Genomic DNA, 25,780 nt, shown 5'->3' on the forward strand with positions numbered 1-25,780 from the left:
ACCCCGGGTGCCTTTCTTGTGTTTATCTTCAACAGTTTCTCCTCCACTTTACTCCCAGTTATTTCAAGATTCTGTAGCTTACTGCTAGAGTTGAATACACCTCTGGCATTCCCCTCGCTGAATAACTCCTCATGTGTGAATGTCGATGCAAAATATTCATTTAGTTTGTTGGCTACCTGAGCAGGATCATCAACACTTGACCCATCAATATCAAGTGGACCAATCTGATTCATCCCCTTCCTTCTAGAGTTTACATAAGTAAAGAACTCTTTGCTGTTTTTCTTTGCATCCCTTGCCAAGGATTTCTCGTAATCTGCCTTCACCTGCCTAACCTCCTTTGTAACTTGGTTGCATATCAACTTGTATCTATCATAGGCTTCTGTGTCGTGTGTTAATTTGTATGTATCCCATGCATTTTTCTTCTCTGCCATATGCCTCATTAGTTCATCTGACATCCATTTTGGCCTAAACCTTGAACAATATTTCTTAGTTGGTATGTAAAGCCTAGTAGCTTCCAAGATAAGTTCTTTGAATGCTTCCCATTTTGAATTTGCTGTTGGTAACATCATCAGTTGGTCCCACTGTATAGAATTTAAATACTGTCTCAGTCCATCGTAGTCGCCTTTACGGAAGCAATAACCCTTCCCTTTACCCCTAATGGTAGTTACCTCTTTGAGTAAATCCCACTTCAGCACACTGTGATCACTGCCACCTAGTGGTTCATTTATCTGCAGATTCTTAATGCATGAAGAATCACTGCTGATAATCAAATCAAGAGTATTACTCCCTCTAGTTGCCTCCCGAACATGCTGATGTAGAAAACAATCATCCAATAAATCCACAAAAGCCCTGCTAGTGTGTGAGTAACCAGCCCCCAAATTCCAGTCAATATCTGGGAAATTAAAATCTCCCATTATAAGACACTCTGATTTACTGGCCCACTCTATTTCCCTGTACAGTTCCTTATTATACTCATCAGAGTCATTAGGCCTATAGCACACTCCTACTCTCAATTTTGATCTCCCAATGTTTATGTCACACCAAACTGACTCCACACTGCACTGTCCAGCGATGTCGACTGGCTTCACTTCCTTGGTTTTTATGTGTTTCTTAACTAATAGCATAACCCCTCCCCCCTTCCTATCCTGTCTGTAGACGTTGTACTCCCCAAATTGCAGTTCTGCATCCCTTATATCTGTGTGACACCACGTCTCTGATATCCCAACAATATCTGCCTTCGATGTTTTGAGCAATACCTCAAATTCATCAAATTTATTTACTAAACTCCTAGCATTGGTGTACACGCAAGTATACCTGCACCTGTTTCTATTCTTAGCTACCCTAACATAACCCATGTGTTTACTTGTACCACAATGGCTCCCAGCAGTCTCTGAAATACCATGCATCTTGTTTTTCAGGCTTCTGCTCATTCTAATAGAAGCAGTGCAAGAATCTCTTTCACCTCTGCCAGTGGCTACTGTCAATCTATTTTTCTTTGTCTCCCCCCAAGCTAGCAGTTTTCCGACCCACCTAACACTGCCTCGATAGCATCAGCAAATATTCTTGCACCCTTTCTATTTAAGTGTATCCCATCCCTGTAGAAGCAATCTCTCCTGTTAACAAGTACAGTCCAGGCTGAAAAAAATTCTACCCCTTGAGCCTTGCACAATCTTTCCAGGGCTGAATTGATCGGAAGGCTCTCATCATATACTCCCTCCTATCGTGTCTGGGCAGAATTGCAGACACTTTCAAATTCAACCCTAATTCTCGGCTTTTGTTCAACAGTGACCTGTACTTGTTAAGTAATTCTGCCGGTCTCCTACTCTTAATATTATTAGTGCCAACGTGTACAACTATATCACCTTTTGTGCCCTTAAAAGATGATATTCGCTCTACAACGTCATCAACCTTTGCCCCTGGCAGACATACCCTGGTCCTGTTCCACCTATCATATGTATCATAATATATGTTAAAATTTAAAAAAACAAAGTTGGAATTCCATTTAGTGTATGATGAATTTTATTTAGACTGTTTAATTTCACATGGAATGACTATATATATATAAATATATATATTGGCAGCCAAGAAAAAATAATCAAAGTTGCAAACCAAGCTTTTAAATTGATAATGAAAGCTCCTGCTAAGAATGTTTCATCACATTTATACCTTCTTAGAACAGGGGTGGGTAACCTACAGCAGTAGTAACCAAAGGCAAGCTATAAAGGTAGACAGAAGTGTATATTTCAATTTAATTTTTTTAAAGTTGAGCTCCCTCGAATGCATTTCAAAAACCCCCACTGGTAGCAGAGCCATGTAATCAAAAGAGCAAACTTGGCACACCACCCCTGTATCGTTGCCAACCCCTGTCTTAAAACAATACTATAAGAATAAGAGAAACGATTTATAGGCATCTTATTATAGAATAACAAATGCTTTGAGGTCATAAAATTTAGTAACGCTTGAAAAATATCAAACTGGGGATTAATTCAATTATAGTCAGTAAAAAAGAGAACATTAAATTATATTATAGAAATATGAAAGATAAATTACGTTAGAAAATAGGTGCTTAGTCAAAATAAAATATTAATAATGGATAACGAACTATAAATCATTGCAGTAGGGTAATATTACAACCTCCTTGACAGAGTATAGAAAGGACAGCAAGGAAAGAGAACAAGAGGCAAAAGAGTATCAAAACAGAAAATGGTATGTCATAGTTCTCATGTGCATAAACTGTGTAATTTCCCCCCCCTCCTTTATTAATTGCAAAAATATTATTTCACGGCACCGGATATTTTATTAAATATAGAGTTGTCACCTGGATCATGAATAATACAACAATAAACATGTAATGTGTCATTTACATCAGGGTATTTTGAAAATACAATATGGACAAAACTGCAGTCTAAGAGTGCAATCTATAGCGATTAAAGTACATAAAATAATTAACAGACTTAAAAGTTACAACAGAAACACCGGTGTAAAAAAGCAATTTTGTGGTGCCTATAATTTTGCCAACAATAAAACTATTATAGATAAATACAAAAAAAAATTCAAAAGAATTAATACTGAATAGTTAATCTATGAAAACAGCAACAAGTAGCAAGAGTGACAGTTACACTGTGAACACAAAGGCACCTTTAAGGTTTGGAGAAGCATCTGTTAATTCTATTATGAAAATGATGATAATTCGTACAAGTAGCTTCTGCTACTAATGTCTGTACAGATCTGTACATTGGTGTACAAATATACATAACAATAATTTTTGATATTTAAGACAAGAACTGGCTACAAAAGAGTTGAACATCAGCATTCTGTTGTACAGTGGGTGGCTGAAAGTTTTACATTCTGGTCACTTGAGCAAACTGCACTCTGATCAGACGTATCCAGAGGCTCATCATCGACAGCTTCTCTTGGCTTCATATCTGAAAGAAATAAAATAAAAATTCGTATTCAGAATTTGAAAGAGAACATTTTTATACTAAACCATCAGCAGGCTGCTGGATCATTCTTCCTCTAGATGCTCAGGGTCACTTTGACCCCATGTGCCTAAATTTGAAAAATCAGCAAAAAAATAATTGAAAATTCTTTGCTTTTTCTGATGCTAACTACTTATAATTTCAATGTTTTCTGAACACAACTGTGACAAAATAAATTTTTATAATAAAAAACACTTTTAATTAATTTTTGAAGAAAAAAAAAATAAACCTACTATCTGCAAGCAAAATACAAATTTAAAAACTGTGAGCTTCAAAACACACCCGAATCTGATGCCAACATTGACAGTAACATCGGCTGCATGAAACGTGAATTGCATGCATCAACAATTTCATTCCAGACAATCCTTCAATACTACAAAGCTACAGAGCATTGCCAGCTTGCTGGAATAAGGCCTCACAAAATAAAGTATATGTACAGGGCTGCTTTTTGTCTGACTACCAATTAGTTCTGAATGTTTTCAGAAGGCAGCACAATGCTGAATGAAATTGACATTGCTTTCCTTGAATTTATTCATACAATCCACTTCCACAACAATGGATGGAAGCTTGTTCCAGCAATCAACCACCCCCTGGCTGAAAGCAAACTTCCACACATCTATTCTACAACCACCCTTCTCAATTTGAATTTATATCCCTCATGTATGTATGCTGAGCAAGAGGAAGAATCCCAGCAGCTCGTTCAAAGTCTTAAACACTTCAGTCAGATCACGTTGCAGGTGCCTAGTCTCCAGATGCTGCAATTTTCAAAAATGAAGCATTTCTTGGTAAGACCACCCCTTTGTTCCTCTCATCAATCTTGTTGCCTTTCTCTCTGTACCTGTTCCAGCAGCTCTAGATCTTCCCTAAATGATGCCTCCAGATATGTATGCAATACTCAAGATGCGGCTAGACCATTGCCTTATACAATGGAATGACCACTAACCTGAGTGTGCTAGCAAAATTCCTGTATATCATTGACAAGCTGCTGGGACCCCATGAGTTGTCCTGACAGCCTGTCTGTACTGCTCAGAGAAATTCATATCAGATTGCACAATTACTCCAGGTCCTTTTCCACTAACCTGAGTGGAGTACCACATGGTTGACATGTTACTGCTACCCATATGAAGTATCTTGCATTTGTCAATTGCCACTTCTCAGTCCATCTGTCTAATTTTTCTAGATCTTGTTGCAGCAGCATATTTTCATAACTGTCATTAACCTCTCCCAGCCAACCTTTGTATCATCTGCACACTTAGACATTAAGCCTGATATCCACAGTTGCCCCAACTGTGGATCCTCAGACCACACACAAAGTGACTGTACATCTACAAAATGACCTGTCCAAATTGCAAGGGTCACCATCCTGCATATTCCAAGACTTGTAAAAAATGGAAAGCCGAGAAAAAAAAAATAGTAAAATACAAGATTGAGAACAAAGACAGTTATCAGGAAGCCAGAAAACTAGTTGCCTCAACTATAAACCAAAATATTACCTATGCAAATGCCGTAAAAAAATATCAAACAGTCACAGTTCCCATTACTAAATCAATTCCTGATTGGGCTAAAAATGTCCTCGCTGAGCTACAACCAAGTGCATGCAAGCAACAATCCAAGACCTGAGACCAAGCAAATAATACTCTTAACAATTCCAGCAGCACCGCCTCCTCCAGTGATTACTACCACATCCCCGTGTTACAAACTCGAATACTACAAAAAATATTCAGGACTCAACCATGGACACAGGTGGCACATCTATACAGGAAGATCCTATTTTAGAAATCTATGCTGAAGAAGAAGAATAAATGGACACTGGTCAGCCAGTTTCCCCCAAAAAAACCAAACCAAAATCGGAACGTCATAAATCAGTCACATTCAAAAAGCAGTCGGAATCAGCTCCAACTAAAAACAAATAATGCCTTGTATTTTCAATGGAACTGCAGAGGCTTTTATTGCAACACAGGCGATATTCAAGATCTAATTAGCCGATATTCTCCAGTTGCTCTTTGTCTTCAGGAAACGTACCTAACCTCGCAAATTTCTCCTTCGATAAAGGACTATTGCCTTTATCTATTGAAGAGATCGAAATACAGCTAATGCTGTCCATGGTGGTATGGCAATCCTAGTAAATTCAAAGCTCCCAACTAAACATATTCCACTTCAAAAGGAAATAGAAGCTGTTGCTATTCATATAACTCTCCATATTGCAATAATACTTGTCTCCATCTACCTACCGCCAAACCATACTTACTCTTTAAAAGATCTTGAAGACCTCTCCATACAGATACCTTTACCTCTCTGTATATTAGGAGACTTTAATGGGCACCACCCCTTATGGGGTGCTACTAAATTAGATAGATGGGGTCGACTCGTTGAAAGCTTTTTAAAGGCACTAAATCACCACGCACATACAGATCCCAACGGGATAAACCTCAGCAATAGATCTCTCAATTTGTTCTTCAGTACTGGTCCCGACCATAGAGTGGTATGTAATAAATGATCCCATGGGCAGCGACCACTTTCCAATAGTATGCAACTTTTTGATTGCACTGACTCCAACTCAACCTTGCAGGAAATGGAAATTTGTCCATGCAAATTGGGCAAAATTTCAGTCATCAATTGCCATAGATGAGGAAAAAATCTGCCCTCAGCCTATTGATAATGTGACAAATTACATCATGTCGCATCTTCTAAATGTGGCTAAAGACACAATACCACTATCAAATCCCCCAGGCCAAAATCATTATAATTATTGGTGGAATGAGGATTGCACCAAAGCAAAGAAAACCAAAACTAAAGCCTGGAATTTAATTTGTACATCCAACCACATCCATTCTCATTAATTTTAAGAAATTAAAGGCAAAAGCATATTTTATACAAAGGCAATCAAAGAAAGAATCCTGGACCTGTTTTGCATCAAGCATTAACAAAAACACTGACACCAAAATCATATGGAAAAAAATTAGATAGCGTTCTGGTAAGTTTCCTATCATACCTTCTCCAATGCTGTCCTGTAATGGGCGAGATCTATCTAGTTGTTTAGATGCTTTGGGCAACACATTTGCTGAAATCTCAGCGGCATCAGCTTATACTCCATCATTCCAGAGAATTAAAAACACTACAGAACAGCACTCTATTAACTTCCAAACTACCCTTCTTCTGCTATATAACAAACCTCTACAATATTTAGAACTTTTGCAAGCCATTGGAACATCCCACAATGGTGCTGCCGGACCAGATGGAATCTATTACGTCATGCTACAACATCTCGATAACAAAGCTTTGCATTTCCTTCTGGTCTTTTACAACCATATTTTTCTAGAAAATGTTTATCCAGCTTCTTGGCATCATTCTACTGTTTTGGCAAAACAGTAGAATGATGTTCACTTCTTAAAACCTGGAAAAGATCAAACTAATCCCAATAGCTATAGACTAATATCCCTCTCAAGCTGCCTCAGCAAAATCCTAGAAAAAATTGTCCACTGTAGACTTGTCTGGATCATTGAGTCAGAACAGTTAATGAGCAATAGTCAATATGGCTTTCATCAAAACAGGTCATGCTTGGACCTTATGGTTAAGGCTGAATTTTCCATTTGTAATGCCTTTATTATGCATGAGCATCTAGTAATGGTTTCCATATATATAGAGAAGGCTTTTGATACCACCTGGCGGCATAGCATACTAAGAGATCTTTACTCTGTTGGTCTGCGGGGCAACCTTCCTATATTTGTGAAGAATTTTCGACACACTAGATCGTTTCAAGTTCGATACCAACATGCCCTTTCTGCAACTTTCATTCAGGAAGGTGTTCTACAGGGATCAGTATTGAGTGCCACGCTTTTTGCTCTTAGAATAGATTCTATCACTAAACACCTTCCAAATACCGTAGAGACTTACTTTTATGCAGATGACCTTTCCATCTCTTGTCATTCCCAAAATATGAGATCTATTGAACAACAGCTTCGGATATCACTAAATAAAATACAGCAATGGGCCAGCCTTAACGGCTATAGGCTTTTGCAGCAGAAAACAGTTGCTATCCATTTTTGTAGACAACACAAATTTCATCTGGATCCTGAACTTCACATCTCTAATATCTCCATCCCACTCAGTAGTAACATCCGATTTCTAGGATTAATCATGGACAACAAGCTAAATTTCTTAGAGCACATTAAAAAAGTATGTACTGCTTGCTTAAAAAAAATAAACATTCTCAGAGCTTTATCTGCTGAAACGTGGGGGTGCAGATCGTACCTTCCTTCTTCGATTATACTGGGCATTAATCAGATCCAGTCTTGATCATGGAGCTCCCATTTATAACTCTGCCAGAATGAGTGCATTACGCTGGCTTTATCCAGTTCAGCACAGTGCACTGAGGATTGCACTTGGTGCATTCAGAACATCGCCTTTACATTGATATTCACGAACCGCCACTATCTTTCCGTAGGAAATTGCTATTGCTGGAATATTCGGTCAAGATACAAAGTTGTGCCTTGCATCCCATTCAGTCATACCTTTTCAATCCACCATTAGAAAATCTGTACAGAAATAAACCTAGCATAGTAAAACCAGCTGGTTTTACTATGCTAGGTTTTGAATTAATGCAGGTTTGGAATGTTTCCATCTTTTCCATACAACAGGTAGCAACTTGTACCCAACCAACATGGGTTCCACCTCCTATACCGACTTGTGACACTTACCTGTCAGTGGGGAAAGAATATTTTGAAAAAGCATCAAATATCAGACAAGTTCATGCAGTTCACACTCAAAGATATATTGATTTTTTACCAATATACACAGATGGTTCTAAATCCAATTCAAAAGTTGGAGCAGCTGCAGTGTTTCCGAATACAATTGTATCAGCAGCCCTTCCATCTGAATTCAGTATCTTTTCAGCTGAATTATTCAATTAAATTGGCTTTAAAAAAATCTCTCTCCTGACTGGTCTTTAAAATCTGTAATTTACATTGACTCCCTCAGCTCAATCAAGGCATTGTGTTAATTCCTCAGATAAATTTCACCCTCGTTACAAATGAAATTAGAAAATTATTACTGCAGATTGAAGAACGCCACCAACTAGTCACCTTCTGTTGGATACCAGCACATTCTGGTATTTTGGGCAATGAACTGGCTGATAAAGCTGCAAAAAATCCAACCAGCTTAGATTTAATCCTCCTATTGTGTTCGGATCAATATGACCCGAGTGTCTATGGGTGTCATTTTATTGGTGTTAAATTAATATGGCAGTAATGTGTTTACTAAATAATAAAAGAAATAAGAATATATGTAGCATTTATTGACTAAAAGTTTCTTTATGAACAGCAGTAATGGATAAACAATTGTTACATATATCTGAAAAACATAGTAGTTATATCATACATTTAGTTTTTTAGTCTTGGCAGTAGTAATATACATGAGCTTTACATACGTATTTTCAGCAATTACAACACAGTACAGTATATTAATTTTGTTATCCTTTGAAGAGGGCCAAAAATTACATCTTTTACGCTTATTTGTGGTCGGCTGTTCCCATGCTTCCGAAGAGCTGATTGATGGTCGTGCCCTTCTAACCATTTTAGCAGCAGGAATACTTCGAGGGAGGTGTTTTCTTTCTTGCATTAAGGGAGTGATCAAGGAATTACCCAGTTCTTCAAGAAATAGTCGACGTTTTGTAAGTTTGCCAGCATTCCAGGTTGGATTTACTTTGCACCACAGAACATAGGTATTGTAAGCAGAAACATCCATGATATTATAAAAGATAGACATTGGCCATCTTTTAGTTTGCCATCTGCTTGTGCATGTTTTAACCAACTTGTCTAAAGTATCTACAGCACCTTTAGTTTTATTGTAATCTAAAATCACAAACAGCTTTTTATGATCTTTATCACACACACACACTGGAATCGTGGTGGAAGGTGCTCATGAGTCACATTTTTATTCCATTTTGGAATATAAGAAACTACCGTTGCGTTATTGCTGAAGTAGAACTTTGAAGAAAGGACTTCCTGTTGCAGACCAATTTGGTTGGCAGTTCAGACTTGTTTTTTCGAATAGTGACAAGCATGATAATATTTCTTTTCAATAGCATCTGCCCCAGTTCGTAAGATGTAAAAAAATTATCACACGTTACGTTTTGCCCCTTTAGACCATAAGTAAGTCAGCACAACTCTTTTACCTTGGCCTTTTTCTGGAAGTTCACCTTCTTTTTTCTACAGGTATACTTGCAAGTTATATGCATAAGTGTTTACAGAATCGCATAAAGTCCAAATCTTGATTCTGTATTTGGCTGGCTTGTTGGCTGTACTGCCTAAATGGGCAACGGCCTCTAAAAGCTACCAATTGCTCATCTACTGTTACATTTTCGTTAGCATTATAGACCTTAGGTAGAATTGCAGCCCATTCATCCCACAAGTCCCGTATGGCAGCTAATTTATCAGTCTGATGCTGTTGTGATCGAGTTCCTTTATCGTCAAAGCGAATTATTCACGAAATTACATGGAATCGTTGTAGGGACATCATTGCCCTGAATATAGTTCGGCCTACATTTCCATCCCATAGGCTGAAGGTTGCCTCCCCATGAAATTTATACACTCCAGCTAAAAACAATAGGCCAAAATATGCTTCTAATTCAACTACTGTTAGTTCTTGCAACTGATCAGCATAAATTCTTTTTTTTTCTAAATTTGACATCTTCAAAATTAAGTTTACTACAATTTTTGGCATAAAAAAAGAAGCAGTAGGAGGATTAAACATATTAATATTTTCTGATGAAAATCTTCCTTGCTGATTAGGTGTGCTGCAGTTCCACACTATATTGCCATTTTTTGAGGTTATGTAATTAGCCACAACAGCTTTGTCTGAAATCAGAGGGTCCGATTCATAGGCACCTCCGCTTCAGACAAATGGTCCTCTACTTCAGAAGTACTATCATTACCATCAGAAGCATACACAAGATTCTCAATTTCACTGTCCATCAACGATCTCTTAGTACACACCTTCAACAATTTCTTCCTACTGTTGTCTCTTAGAATGGCACGAAGCTTGATGTTTACCAAGAAACTGACACACAAGTGCACAAATTGAAACTTGTTCAAGAAACGTGGTAATGTAAGTTATTTCTATATAAAAAAAAAAAAAAAAAAAACAATAAAATACAATCATTTATGATAATAATTCGCTTCTCGTTCCTTAAATTTTAATAAAACTGATCATCGGGTAATATTGACCCGAGCACAATAAGTGTAACAATCACATTTAAAAAAAAAAACTAACTGTAAAATTTTTTTTGTCAATCTAGGTCACCCTTTATTAGGATAAATTAGTAAAAGTCATAGAACGACAACAAAATATTTAAATTAATATAGGAATTATGGGCATTAAAAGAAGGCGACTGTGTCATATTGACCTGAAAAAAATAGGAGGGTTAACCAATATCCCTGTTCCAGCATCAGACTATGCACTAATGATTCATGCTGCATGCCTATCAGAATGGGCAGCACTATGGCATTCCCTAACTAATAATAAACTCTTTCAGATTAAACTGGTTCCAAAAATCTGGCTCTCCAGTGTCTGGACATCAAGATGAGAAGAAGTAATCCTTTCAAAAGCAAGAATAGGTCATACTCACCTGACCCACCTTCATTTACTCACAGGAGATGATCCACCACAGTGTCCACATTGCTATATAAATATGACTGTTGAACACATTCTCATTGACTGCCCTTATTATAAACAAGACAGAATTTCAACACTACAATCACTGGTTATCCTTCAATAACCCTAGAGAATTTGATTGGTGACAAGGCCAATATTTCTGAATTTTTCTGCTTTCTCAAGCAAACTTGGTCCTTGAGGTTGTCACAGACATTCTCTCAGATATGCCAGACATGCTGTACTTGCTACCTGGGAGTCTAAAATGCTGATGGAACTGATATTCGGGTGACACTCAAGTCAAATGGACCCAATTTCAGCGAAGTCCGGATAGTCTGTGACAGCCAAATTCTCTGCTTTCACCTTCATGATGGTGAGACTGTTAGTAATCCTGGGTATAACCCACAAGCACACTGTGGGTGACCACCCAGGTGTGAATCAACGTAAGCAGGGGTCGAGGTGTAGCGCCCACACCACATGGAGGAATGCCGCCCCTCTGTGTTACCAGGCAATACAGGAGCAGCAGTGCGTAGCACACGCTTCTTGATTAGACCGGGGTTCGAGCCCGTGCCCACCAAATACGGAGGATGACCACCGCATATTCCTGGAACAATATGGCCTTAGTTGCTATTGCTCCTAAAAACCAAATAACAAACAAACAAAACAACAACCAAGCAATACTAGGTGGTAGATGACTCTCATCAACCGATGCAATACCACCACTTTGCTTATTGAAGGCTTGAAGTGGTAGACCCCATGTTTAGTCTCCAGAGCTAAGTTCCGGTCAACCCTATCCCATCTCTTCCCTCATGTAGTATGACTGATGACTTTTGAAGTTATGATGGACATCATGGCGAAATCCAATCTTCCTTACATTTGAGGGTACAGCTCTAAAACAGTGTTCGTGTTCGCAGGCCGGCCGCTAGTTAGTTCACTGGACTGAAAACTCTTTAGAAGGCTTCGGGATCAGCTAGTGTATAATCTTGCTACCTCTACTCTGCCAGACAGTGACTGGAGAGAGTCCGAGTAGTGTGTATGCGGGGGACATTCTCAAGACCACATTATGTCAAGGATCTGGGTATATTCTTAATATGTGTAAGCCATATCCAAAAATTTCATTACTTCATACAGCATGTTTAACCACTTTTTCTTACTATTGAATACACCATGTATACACCAATTGCATAACTAATAGAGTAAGCTTATCTCTGAAAAGATCTAAACCTCCCAAACACTTCCAAAATTCATTTCAAAATATGTGGTCTCAATTCTAATCTCGATGTTCATTTCTGACAGAATTTCAGTTATCGGTTGATTCAACTACTGTTCATCTCAGCTGCCCAAACTATTCACTGTATGATTCCTTTTGCCTCAAAGGTGATAGTGGTACTTGTGCATATGTCTGTTCCGATATTCCCTGTCAGAGACTTGGTAATTTGGAATCTCCTCTTTTCGATCTTCTGTGGCTTAAAATCTCTCTACCTCATTGTATCAAATTCATCTGTCGTCTCTATTCTCCCATTTCCACTAATCACTTGGAGCTCTTTGACCTCCTCTCTTCGCAACTTTAATTTCTCCAGTCAAACTTTCCTAACAGTGAGGTAATTTTCCTTAGTGATTTTAATGTTCACAACTCCAGCTGGCTTCCATTTTCAAGTCATATCGACCCAGCAGGTCGAGATGCTGAGGCTTTTGCAATTACTAATGACCTTGCACAGATTGTTCATTTACCTACAAGAATACCGGACAATCCTAACCTTAAAGCCAACACGCTTCATCTTTTTCTCACAAACTACCCTTCTACGTACAGTAAACCCACACTATTCGCAGTATCTGTATTCGCGGTCGCTGATTTAATATAAATTAAACCTATAAAAAATGTGAATTTTAAAGTGCCGTGAACATTTTCCGCCATAAGAAAAACGTGGCCATGGCTAAAATTATCTTTCCCGGTCAAAACAGCGCTCAGGGGGTGTGTGTGGGGGGGGGGGGTGACAAAATCGCGAGCGTGGATGTTTCTCGCTAATCCTTGTTCAGTATGTGTTATGCGCTTGTCATGGAAGGTTTCGAAGTTTGCTTTTAATTTATATGCTTATAAATTGAATAAATTTATCAATTTATAAATTGATATGCTTACAAAAGTGATAAATCTACCGTTTCGCAGTGTAAAACAGACGTTTTCGAGTGTGTTAATGGAAGAAAGTGACTTATTGTGGAAAGTTCTTTCTAACCCGTACAAAAATATGGCTACGAATAACAAGGGAAATGTGAAAAGATCAAAGAAGGCAATGACATTAGCGAATAAAATTGAGTTATTAGACAAAATTTATAATGGTGAAAGTGTCTCCTCAGTGGCAAAACATTATAAAATCAATGAGTCAACAGTACGATCAATCAAAAAATCGGAAGAAAAAATCCACCGTAGTGTCCGTGAAAATGCACTAATTGCTTCAAAAATTTGCTCTGTAACTCGTGATGTTAAATTAGAAAAAATGGAAAAAGCTTTAAATCTGTGGATAGAAGACCGAACTCAAAATAAAATTCCGTTAAGTTCACTCATCATTCGTGTAAAGGCAAAACACCTTTATCAACACTTTAGAGAAACTGGTGATAGCACTGGCGGGATAAGTTTTTTAGCTAGCAAAGACGCTGGTTTGAAAGATTTGTTTGAAATTTCTAATAAATATTACATTTAATATTAAATTGTTTCTTATTTTCATTTCGATGCCATACGTTTGCATTTCACTATGTACTGTCTATGTACATAGTCATATTATGAAGCTACATATAATACATACATAGACAAAATTTTAGACTAGTTTTTCTTATATATTTCATACTTTGGAACGGAACCCCTTTATTACTATTGGAGCCATAACTCAGTATTCGTGTTTTCGATATTCACGGCATTTCTCAGGAACGTAACCCCCGCGAATAGCGAGGGTTTACTGTACACAGTCGAAGTGAGTGGTCCTTTAGGCACCTCAGATCACAACTTGGTGATTGTCTCTTCTCCAATGGAGCCTTTATCTGATGGCAGTTCCCAACCTTGTGTTTTTTGGCATTACAAGAATGCAAAATGGGATGACCTGCGAGATTTCTTTTCTTCTTTTCCTTGGTTGGGCTACTGTTTCAAAGCTTCTGATATTAATATTTGCTCGGATCGTGTCAGTGAAATTATCTTTGTAGGAATGGAATCCTTTATCCCATACTCCACTTTAAAATCTCGTCCTTTTACTAAACCTTGGTTTTCCAATAAATATGCTAAGGCCGTTCAGGAGAAGAAAGTTGCATATTGTAATTGGCTTGTTTCCAATTCTTCAGTTTCATTTTCTCCCTACAAAGCTCGCAACAACTGTAAAGCAGTTATTAATCAATCCAAACTAGATTTTAAACAGGCTAAGAGTAGATAACTTGCTTCTTGCCCTAATGGTAGCCAAGAATTGTGGTCTCTTGCCAAAGCTATTGGCCATAAGTTTTGCCATCTCTGCTTCCACCTCTGTCAAAACCAGATGGTTCTGTTGTCACTTTGGCCAAGGATGAAGCTGACCTGCTAGCATTCCATTTTTCTTCCAACTCACGTATTAATGATATTGGTAAAACACCTCCCTTCCCAACATGCTCCATTCAATGCTTCCTGTGGTCTTCCGTCAAAAGGATGTCTGAAGGATTTTGATGAATCTTGATGCTAAGAAAGCTCCAGTTTCTGATGGTATTTCTCCTGAAATTACTACTGTTTTTCCTTCTGCTTGGAAATTTGCTCATATCCAGCCAGTTCCTAAAAAGGGTGACAAATCCCTCCCATCCAGTTATCATCCCATTGCAATTACTTCTGCTCTTTCTAAAGTAACGGAGAAATCAATTAACCGCCAACTCTTAAACTACCTAGAAACCTTCCATCTGATCAATGATTGCCAGTATGGATTCTGTCAGTGTCGATTCACTGGTGATATTCTGGCTTATGTTACCCATTTATGGACAAATTCAATGGAAAAGTTCGGTAAAACACAAGCAGTTGCTCTAGACATTTCAAACGCTTTCGGTCGTGTTTGGCATAAAGGTCTGCTAAACAAGCTTCCACCTTATGATTTGCCAACTGTTTTTTTAATTGGTTACCGAGTTTTCTATCTGATCGCTCACTGAGGGTGATGGTAGATGGCTTTGTCTTCTAACTTCTCCACTAATGCTGGTGTCCCCCAAGGTTCAGTTCTTTCCCCCACTCTTTTCCTCTTGTATAATAATGACCTTCTTTCATTGACTGGCTATCCATAGTTTTGTCGATGATAGCACACTGCATTCCACTTTCCATTTTTAAAAAACCTTGCCCTGCTCAGAGTTTCAACTTCTCGAATATCCGCCATCAATTTCTCAAATGCCAATCTCCAGGTAATTTTCCAGTGGGACAAAGACAACTTAGTTGATTTCAATCCTTCTAAACTCAGTCTTGTCTTATATTTTGCAAAAAGGATTCTTATGCTCCTATGCTCATCTTTGGTGACACTACAATTTCTAGGCAAGTTGATATATCTCTTTTGGATATTACACTGACTTCTAATCTCTCTTGGCACAAGCACATTACAAATATTGCTTCCTCTGCATTAAAAAAAACTTGGTTTTCTCTTTTGCTCTCAGCGTTACTTTTCTTCCAAATAGCTGTTCACTCTGTACAAATTGCAAATCCGCCCTGGGAACAATATTCCATGGAATATTGTTCCCACATCTGGGGCAGTGCCCCCAAAACCTCTCTCAGGTTTCTAGATTCCATTCAGAAGAGGGCAGTTAGATTAATTAATGACTCGTCTCTAACAGAGTCTCTCCACTCGCCGTCTCATAGATGTACTGTTTCTGCTGCATGCCTTTTCTACAGATACTTCCATTGGCACTGTTCTTCTGAATTCTATAATTCCCGCGCTCTCTTTCAAAACAGTCCGAAAATGTGCTGCCACCAGACAACATCCATTTACTGTCCAACTTCAAATTCACAGAACCAACTTCATCTTCCTTGTTTATTCATTCAACTGCCGTTTTCTGGAACAATCTTCCTTCACATGTCTTTCCCGAAAATTAGTCTGCAGAAGTTCAAGTCTAATGTCAACAAATATATTCTCAACCTCCAACCCAAGCACGGTACTAAGTACTATATGTTTGAGGTTTAAAAAAAAAAAACAAAAAAAACTGGAATTTTTAATCTTTTCTGATTAAGGACTTTTCAGATGGTATGATACTTTTTCATTTCCTTTTTATTATAAATGAATAGGTGCATTATAGCCGAAGTAGCTTATGCACCATGAAACCCCCACAACAACACCAGCACTCAGTAAAATAAATTCCAGTCATTATAACAACTAAATGAAGCAAATATTTTTAAAATACGGTTTACTTTATTTCATAATGATATAATTTTTCTGATTACACTGTACAAGTTCATTAATTATTATTAATTTGGAAGAAATGTTTCTTCAAGAATATTATTTTGACAGAAAAGTGGATGTAAATGCCACCACAACACCAAACCTAGTATTCCTAATTAGTTTCTCAAAGAAAAATGATATATCTCATCTCTATGCACGATATACATAATAAAATATTATAGTATACTAAAAGCTCCTTTACTCTTATTGAAACTATAGAATAAGCCATATAACTGAATTGAAAATATCTGTATCATCTTGTACACAATAACTTGACTTTATTTGATAAGTGTTTTGTGTTACTTCTATAAGACCATTACCTCCTCGGTCTGGCACATACACAATATCTTTTAAAGTTTTATTCAAAGATAATATGTATAGGTATCTGTAAATTTTAGTATAATTTACTGAAAGAAATGGGTTTGTGCCTCTGCAAATTTATTTTACCTATTAACCCAGAATACTAAACTATTCTAAGGAATGACACAATTGCTAAAGTTAGGTAAGTAATACAAAGGGTACTAGGAAAGTTTTGCAATACAGCTTTGTTTATTTAATTTTTTCAAAGTAATTTCCTCTACATTCAATACACCTCTCCATCCTCCGAAACCAATCTTTAAACCAGTTCTGCCAAGTTTCACTAGGGAGTAAAGCACACTCGTTGTCCCAAGCCCGTAGAAGGTCCTCATCACTGGAAAACCGCCTCCCTTTTAGCTTCATTTTCACATGCGGGAACAGTGCAAAGTCGCAGGGAGCAAGGTCTGGACTGTAGGGAGGGTGCTCCAGAAGTTTCAGTCCTGTCGTGGTCAAATATTCGGTGCAGGCTTTGGCGCGGTGAGCTGCAGCATTATCGTGATGGAGGTACCAGGTGTCCATTCTTGACTTTGGCTGCAGGTTCTTCATAGATCCAATGACTTTAGGCAGGCATTGTTCAGTATACCACTTAGCTGTGACTGTCTTCTGCGTGTCCAAAACGACACGTTCCACAATTCCACTCGATTTGAAAAATATAGCTATCATTTTCTTCTTTACAGATCAGGATTTTCTGACAATTACGGGTGTGTCGTCATCATCAAAGACCCAAACTTTGTTTTGAGCCTTGGTCGGCAGATCGTAATAGTACAGCCAAGTCTCGTCACCTGTCACGATGTTGTTCACATACCGAGATTGTCCCTTATCAAACTTTTTTAACATCTCCCGGCACCAAGTCACACGTCGTGTCATCTGCTCTTCAGTCAGTTGATGCGGCACCCAGAGAGAACAAAGTTTCTTCACGTGCAAATGATCTTGCAGAATCGAACGAATTGCTGGTGCATTTAGGCCCAAAGTATCCTCTATCTGTTGGTAGGTCACTCGCCTGTTTTCGTCAAGCATTTTCCTCACAGCAGTAACGTTTTCCTCCGTAACTGACGTTCGTGGCCTTCCCGGCCTCTCAGAATCCTCCAGAGTGAAATTTCCCCTTTGGAATTCTCTATACCACCCGAATATCGTTGTACGATGTGGACAATCATCATCTAGTGCAAGAGTCATTTCTTCTAAGCACTGGTCTATGGTTAAACCACGCACGAAATTAAACCGCAAAACTGTCCTTATCTCATTTCGTGACCACGATGCCATCGCAAGCACTTTACACTCTCACTACTAATGAATAACTGAGCCCATCGACTTGGCGGCGGCGGCTACTATGCACGTATGAACATGTCTCAACATGCAGCAACAAGCAGCTTCCTGTGATTCATTGTTGCGTCATATTGCAAAACTTTCCTAGTACCCTTTGTATATGCAGTGGACCCCATTACAGATATGTTAATATTTATTTCTTTAATTAACTGTTTTTTTTTTTTTTTTGATTTATAGAAATATCGTAAATAATTACCTTTCTACCAATTAACTAATAATATAGAAATGTAATTCCATTCACACCATAATATTTACTCATTTCTTCTGAAATGAGTAAATATTCTGTTGTGATTAATATAATAAGTACATAGCAATAATTCATGATTTATATATTCAGTAAACTGATAAAAAACAAAAAAAAAATTAACTGATCAAAAAGCAACTACTTTACACGCAAGAACCCAGAACACTTATTTACATTTGCCATTTTGCCTATTCGTACCTCCAACCAGTGCATGGCAACAAACAAACAATATACGATGTATGGATAGCTTATAGTAGTGTGTGTGTGTGTGTGGGAGGGGGGGGGGGAATAATTTCCAGATTTCTATTAGTCTGATTTTAATGAAATTTAAGATTGCTCAACAATTTTAAAATAACCAAATATAAAATTCATCAAAATATGTCCATTAGGAGTTGAGTTATTACATGCAGACAGACATGGTGAAGACAATAGCACTATGTACATACACTGGTGTTCAGAGAAAGTGCATCACCTCTTAAAATTGTAATTGTTGTCCAAATAATGTAAGTATATGGCAATATTTCTTACAGATTGCAGCAGTGAGTTATTGTTTAAAATAGTAGAAATTGTAATTAAAACATTGACTTGTGCTTCTGAGTATTTAATTATCTGTTAATTTTAATTTTTTCATAGATTTGAAAGCATTTCATTCTCAGTTTTTTAGTCCCTTTTAGCATGACCAGTGCGAGTAGATGGAAATTAATATAGCTTATAGGATGAGCTATAAAACATTTTTCTATCTGAAGTGAAGATAATTTTTGTGATATTAAGTGCAATTATTTTGTCATCATTTGAATATTCATGGATACCTGAGATTTTCCAGAAAATAATAAAATTTGGAGCTTTATGTAAAAGTTGGTTCCATTGTATCTCAGTGGGGGAACAATAACAGTTTCATTGAGAAGTGGCAAATGGAAGGAAATAGATAGATAGGAGAAAAAGTTAACAGCCTTTAGTCAGAACACCAAAAAAATTTTAACAATAAATGTATTAAAAAAAAAAAAGAGCATCTGGTTCTTGTTTCACAACAATGCTCCCAACCTTTCCGCATTCCTTGTGAAGACATTTCTGAAGAAATGTATCACTGTACAGATCAACCATCCACCCTGCTCTCTTGATCCAGTAGGTTTCTTTCTCAAACTGCCCTCAAAGGAAAGAGATTTTATCATGTTGGGGACATGAAGAGGAGTGTAACCGTCAAGCTGAGCGTCTTCTGTTTGGACACCTTTGCTGATTCTTTTCAGAAACTTCTGTCTACATCTGTCTTTTCTTAATTTGAATTTATGCCCCCTTAGGTTCGTAATCTGAACAAGTGGAAGGATCCCATCAGAATTCAGCGTGCTCAACCCATTCAAGGCCTAATACGCCTCAATCAGATCACTGCGCAGGTGCCTAGTCTCCAGCCACTGCAATTTGCAGAACTTAAGCCTCTCTTCGTAAGAGGATCCATTCATTCCCCTCACCAATCTTGTTGCCCTTCTCTGTACACGCTCAAGTAAATCTACATCCTTCCTAAAATGAGGCCTCCAGACCTGTACGCAGTACACAAGGTGTGGCCTGACCATTGCCTTATACAGAGGGGCAATCACCTCCTTTTCCCTGCTAGCAAAATTCCTATATATCATTGACAAAACCGCATGGCCTGTCTGCATTGCTCAGAAAACTTCATATCTGACTGCACAATTACTCCCAGGTCTTTTTCATTTTCTACCACCTTAAGTGTAGTACCACACAGTTGGTATGTTTCTCTGGGGTTACTTCTACCCATATGCAGTAGCACACTGCCATTACTGTCATTAACAACCCTGCCAACCTTTGTATCATCTGCAAACTTCAACATTAAGCCTGATATACCTTCATCAATATCATTGATAAATATACAAAACAACAGTGGACCTAACACCGAACCCTGTGGGACTCAACTAATAACATTAGTCCAAGAAGAGCAGCACCCATTGATTACCACCCTCTGTCTTCTCCCACTTAACCATCCTTTTATCCATTGTAGCAACTTACCCTTAATACCATTCTGCTCCAATTTGTACAATAGTCTTCCATGCGCAACAGTGTCAAAAGCTTTCCTGAAATCAAAATTATTTTTTGCATCCAGTTCCTTTGTAACCACATCATAATATCCTATCAAATTTGTCAGGCAAGACTTTCCCTTAACAAACCCATGCTGTGTCTGAATTATTGCTGCAGTCTTGTCTAGATGATCCTGCAATGCATCTTTAACCAGTGACTCCATTATTTGACCCGGAACAGAAGTTAAACTAACTGGTCTGTAATTACTCGTGTCACCCTTCGATCCCCCTTTGTGAATTGGGGATACATTTGCACATCTCCAGTCCGTGGGAACCTCCCCTGAGTCCAAGGACGCTCTCATAATTATGGCTAAGGGTTTGCTTAGTTGCTTTGCCGCCTCCTTTAATATAACTGGATAGATCCCATCCACCCCAGGTGCTTTTCTTATGTTTAACTTCAACAATTTCTCCTCCACTTTGCTTTCAGTTATTACAAAATCATTAAGTATCCTGCTACAATTTGATAACCTTCTGCCATTTTCAAACCTTAATAATTCCTCGTGTGTGAATGTAGATGCAAAATACTCATTCAGTTTGTTTGCTATCTGAGAAGGATCATGAACAGTCGAACCATCGATGTCAAGTGGACCAATCAGATCCATCCCCTTCCTTTTAGAGTTTATATAAGTAAAGAAATCCTTGCTGTTTTTCTTAGCATCTTTTGCCAAGGATTTCTCGTAATCTGCCTTCGCCTGCCTAACCTCCTTTGTGACCTGATTACAGACTAGCTTATATCTACCATAGCTTGATAATTTATATGCATCCCATGCATTTTTCTTCTCTATTACAAGTCTCATTAGTTCATTTGATAACCATTTTGGCCTAAACCTTGAACAATATTTCTTAATAGGTATGAAACTTTTAGTAGCTTCCACAATTAATTCCTTGAATGCTTCCCACTTAGAATTTACTGTTGGTAACATCGTCAGTTGATACCACTGTACTCACCTTTACGGAAGCAAAAACCCTTTCCTTTACCCCCTGATGGTAATTAAATCTTTAAGTAAATCCCACATCAGTACACTGTGATCACTGCCACCTAGTGGTTCCTTTATCTGCAAATTCTTAATACACGAATGATCACTCCTGATAACCAGATCAAGAGTATTACTTTCTCTGGTTGCCTCTCGAACATGCTGCTGCAGAAAACAATCATCCAATAAATCCACAAAAGTCTGACTAGTGTGTGAGTGACCAACCCACAAGTTCCAGTCAATATCTGGGAAGTTAAAATCCCCCATTATAAGACATTCCGATTTACTAGCCCACTCTATTTCTCTGTACAATTGTTCATTGTACTCATTCGAGTTATTAGGCCTATAACACACTCCTACTCTTATTTTTGCTTTCGCAGTACTTATGTCACACCAAACCGACTCAACAGTGCACTGTTCATCTATATCAACTGGATGCACTTCTTTTGATTTTATGTTTTTCTTAATTAACAGCATAACACCTCCTCCCTTTCTATCCTTTCTGTACACATTGTACTCCCCAAATTCCAGTTCAGCATTCCTTATATCTGTGTGACACCACGTCTCTGCTAGCCCAACAATATCCGTCTTTGATGTCTTGACCAACACTTCAAATCCATCAAATTTATTTACTATACTTCTAGCATTGGTATACATGCAAGCATACATGCTCCTACTCCTATTCTTAGTTACCCTAACACATCCCATATACCCACCTATTTCAGGATGACTGCCATCCGTCCCTGGTCGCTACTTATTCTAATAGAAGTTGTGCAAGAATCACCCTCTGCCTACGGCTACTGTTAAACTATTAGTCCTTGTATCCCTCCAAGCTATCAGTTTTCCGACCCACCTAACACTGCCTCGATAGCATCAGCAAATATTCTTGCACCCTTTCTATTTAAATGTATCCCATCCCTATAGAAGCAGTCTCTCCTGTAGTAATGTTTTGTATATGTGCTTTAATCAAACACAAGGACTTGATTTGTGCTTGACCCAATCCTGCATGAAAATGATGAATCAACCATGTTTGAACATTTCAGTACTTTTCAATTACAATATGATCAGTAACTGGCTAATGAAAAATGCTGCCTATGTGCAAAGACCACTGAGCAGCAGGTGATGAATATTTGCAGCTTAGGAAAGCATTTTAAGCTATTTTTTTAAGTTGTTTAAATATTTCTAGGAGAAATCAGTAACTTCTTCAATGATGTTATTGAATCTCAATCATACGTAAAGAATTTCTTCCTCAGTGTCTTAAACTTGTAGAAAGTAATATAATTAGCAAATTACATGGTAAATAAGAATCCACAATCGAGTTTTTTTCCCTTTCTGAAAAAATTTTAACACACTTTGAAAAGAAATATTTTGATCTTCACAGTGGACTATGAAAGGTATTCGGGTGTTAAATTTTTAATTACTGATCAATCAAATACTAATAGTAAACATTACTTACCTGCATTAGCGTTTGGAGATGATAAAGTTCTATTATTGTCTTTCCAAAATGGCACTTGTGCAGAGACATAACCCTTCCCAGTTCCTGAGTAAACTGAAAAACTTCCCCTTGAGAGGTTCTGTCTAGAAGGATCACTCTGTGGTCCCAATTGAGACACAGCCCATGATATTCCAGAATGTTTCATGATATGTAGTTCTGATGAAACCGAATCACCAATGGTAATTACATGATCATCTTTCTCTTCTTCTTCGCACAACTGGGGACCTAGTGAAGTGCAAGTGCCAGATAATGAAGACAGATTCTCAGATGATATGTTTCTTTCTAAACCTCGCCCAGTATTTGAACCTAGGGGACTAAAAACACCGGTATCTGACTGAGGGCTGCTAGTACCAAGACTGCTCTCTGTAAGAGGAGAATGGCTTGTATAAGCAAGGTTGCTACTGCTTTCACTACATGGTGATGTTCTGTCCTTGGGAGAATTATGCTGAATAGAATTATCAAACTGATGACATTTTGACAATTCTGCTGGCAAAGAATAATTATTAATGTGAGAGCATTTTGTGGCTCTGCCTTTTACTCTCTGTGTTATAGAGTCAACCTCACAAACATCTTCTGGTTCCACTTTAATAACAATAGATGCATCCACTATATTTCCTGGCTGGAAATGTTTCTTTGTTTTAACACTAGTATTTTCACTGTCATTATTTAAATCAGATGCCTGGATACCACTCAAAGTTTTGCGCTGAACAGTTGCTGTTTGGATAGATTCATACAAAGCTTTAAGTGTACTTGTTTTAATGTGTGGTGTAAACTGCTCAACAAATTTTTTTATTTCTTGTTTTCCTTCTTCTTCACTGCAAAACACAAAGTAATAAATTGCAATCAATTATCATCACTCTTAGATTTTGGTATCAACCAAAAATAGTAAAGAAATAGTAAAACACCTAGATGTTCAAAAGTACAAATATGCAAAAATTGGATGAGGAGCACAAAAATGCATCAAGATATACAGCAATACCCCGCATAGCACTAATAATTGGTACCAAAACTGTTCCATGTTATGTGATTGATTATAATGGGTTTTAAATGAATGTGTACCAGAGAAACAGTCTATAAACAAATTATAATAAATCTATAAACAATTTGCACTTGATAGTCACTTAAAAGGATTTGAAAACATAATGCAAAAATTTTATTAATGGAAAGGTAACATCATGAGGGATGAGAAAAAAAAGCTTTGTTGTTTATTTAGGTATTTCAATAATGAAATCTGGTGAAGTAGTCTCTTCTTTTTCTCGGCATTCAAGTCTATGTAGCATCGAATCCCATCTTGTAAAATTTGCCATATCTTGATGCTAAACTCGTAATTGCCTCGCAGGCCGTGTCGACCCCCCCCCCCCGAAAAATTTTCTCTATTTTTTTCTGTTGAAAATCCTTTTGGTGCCACTTCAGAATTGTTTTCCTCTTCTTCATATGCAGTTGCATCATCTAAGTCATTTTCATGTGAGTCAATGCAGTCACATACATTGGCAGTGCCAAAGTTTCAAATTCGAAGTCTTTTCCAATCTTCACAATGTCTTTTGAACTTGCGATTCAAAACCAATGAAATCATTTGCCAACTAGGGCAAAACATGCTGCCGGCAGTGATTTCCAGCCAAGATGCAAATATATTTTCGATCGCCTTATAAATTTTCCAAAATATTTGTAAAGATGATGATCCCACTCTTGTTGAAGTTTTAAGCACTTGAGAAAAAGTTCACCATAGATATTACGCCTTAATCCATGGGTTGTAAGAGAGACGTTGGGTTAGGTGGAAGAAAGCATATTTTTAGATTTTCATTGGGATCAGAAATTTCAGGTGGATGGCCTGGTGCATTGTCTAAAAGCAACAAAATCTTGAACTCCATCCCTTCATCTTTCCAGTAACATTCAACAGTTGGACAAAAATAATTTGTGAACCATTCTGTTAACAATTCGCTAGTAATCCATGCTTTCTTACTGGATCACCAAATTATGGGCAATGTACTTTTTACACAACCATTTAGAGCTCTTGGGTTTTCTGCTCTGAAGTAGTAGCTTTCTGCTCTGAAGGAGTAGAGGCTTCAATTGAAAGATGAGTTTCCACCCAACAAAAGTGTTAAATGACCTTTCGATGCTTTACATCCAGGTTGGACCTTTTCATTTTCAGCTAAAAAAAGTTTGTGGGACCATTTTTTACCAGAACAGTCCAGTTTCTTCAGTGTTGAAAATTTGTTCATCTTTGTAGCCACCTTCTTCAATGAGGTCCTTCGATTCACTGGGAAATCTTGCAGCAGCATCTTTGTTTTCACTTTCACCTGAGATGTGAACATTGTGAAGCCAACATGGTTTTTAAAGCAGAAAAACCAACCACAACTAGCTGTAAATATTTCTTTAGTCTCCTCCTCTTCATTTTCTTTTCCTTCAGCGTGTTATAAAGGCTCATGACTTTCGGTTGAATGATGTTTTGACAAAGGAATTCTCTTTTGATTACAATCTTCTATCCATATTAATCAATAGCGAATTTCTTTGATTTAGTTATCACTTTTGTCATGCAAGATGCTGTTGAAATTTCCTACTCTTTATACTGATGCTCATTCATTCCATTTTCCCGTGCATTTTTGGCATATGATGCACCATCTTCGTGGCACTTGTAATATCAAGTTTTTTCTAATGTGAGCCGTTTACATTTAGTAACTCCCACCGCTTTCATTACTTTTTCTTTTTTTAATTCATCATTTTGTATTTAAAGAGGTAAAAAATAAATTGTGAAATGAAAAGTTTGAA

At 37.6% G+C, this 25,780-nt stretch overlaps 1 protein-coding gene across 6 annotated transcripts in view; it reads right to left on the reverse strand.

Moving 5' to 3' along the window:
- Nucleotides 1-3,095: 3,095 nt before the first annotated feature.
- Nucleotides 3,096-25,780, reverse strand: part of LOC150081989 (circadian locomoter output cycles protein kaput-like) — a 269,964-nt gene continuing 247,279 nt past the window's right edge. For all 6 annotated transcript variants that reach the window (XM_090379039.1, XM_090379036.1, XM_090379038.1 and 3 more), the window contains 2 exons: nucleotides 22,976-23,829; nucleotides 3,096-3,425 (listed from right to left, as the gene is read on the reverse strand). In XM_090379039.1, the coding sequence (XP_090235165.1) occupies nucleotides 3,307-3,425; nucleotides 22,976-23,829 (973 nt within the window). In that variant the 3' untranslated portion in view covers nucleotides 3,096-3,306. The remainder of the gene's footprint in view (nucleotides 3,426-22,975; nucleotides 23,830-25,780) is intronic.

This window comes from Mastigoproctus giganteus, chromosome 8 (genome assembly GCF_048544385.1).
Source record: "Mastigoproctus giganteus isolate SK-2022 chromosome 8, ASM4854438v1, whole genome shotgun sequence".
In the NCBI taxonomy this organism is placed as follows: domain Eukaryota; kingdom Metazoa; phylum Arthropoda; class Arachnida; order Uropygi; family Thelyphonidae; genus Mastigoproctus; species Mastigoproctus giganteus.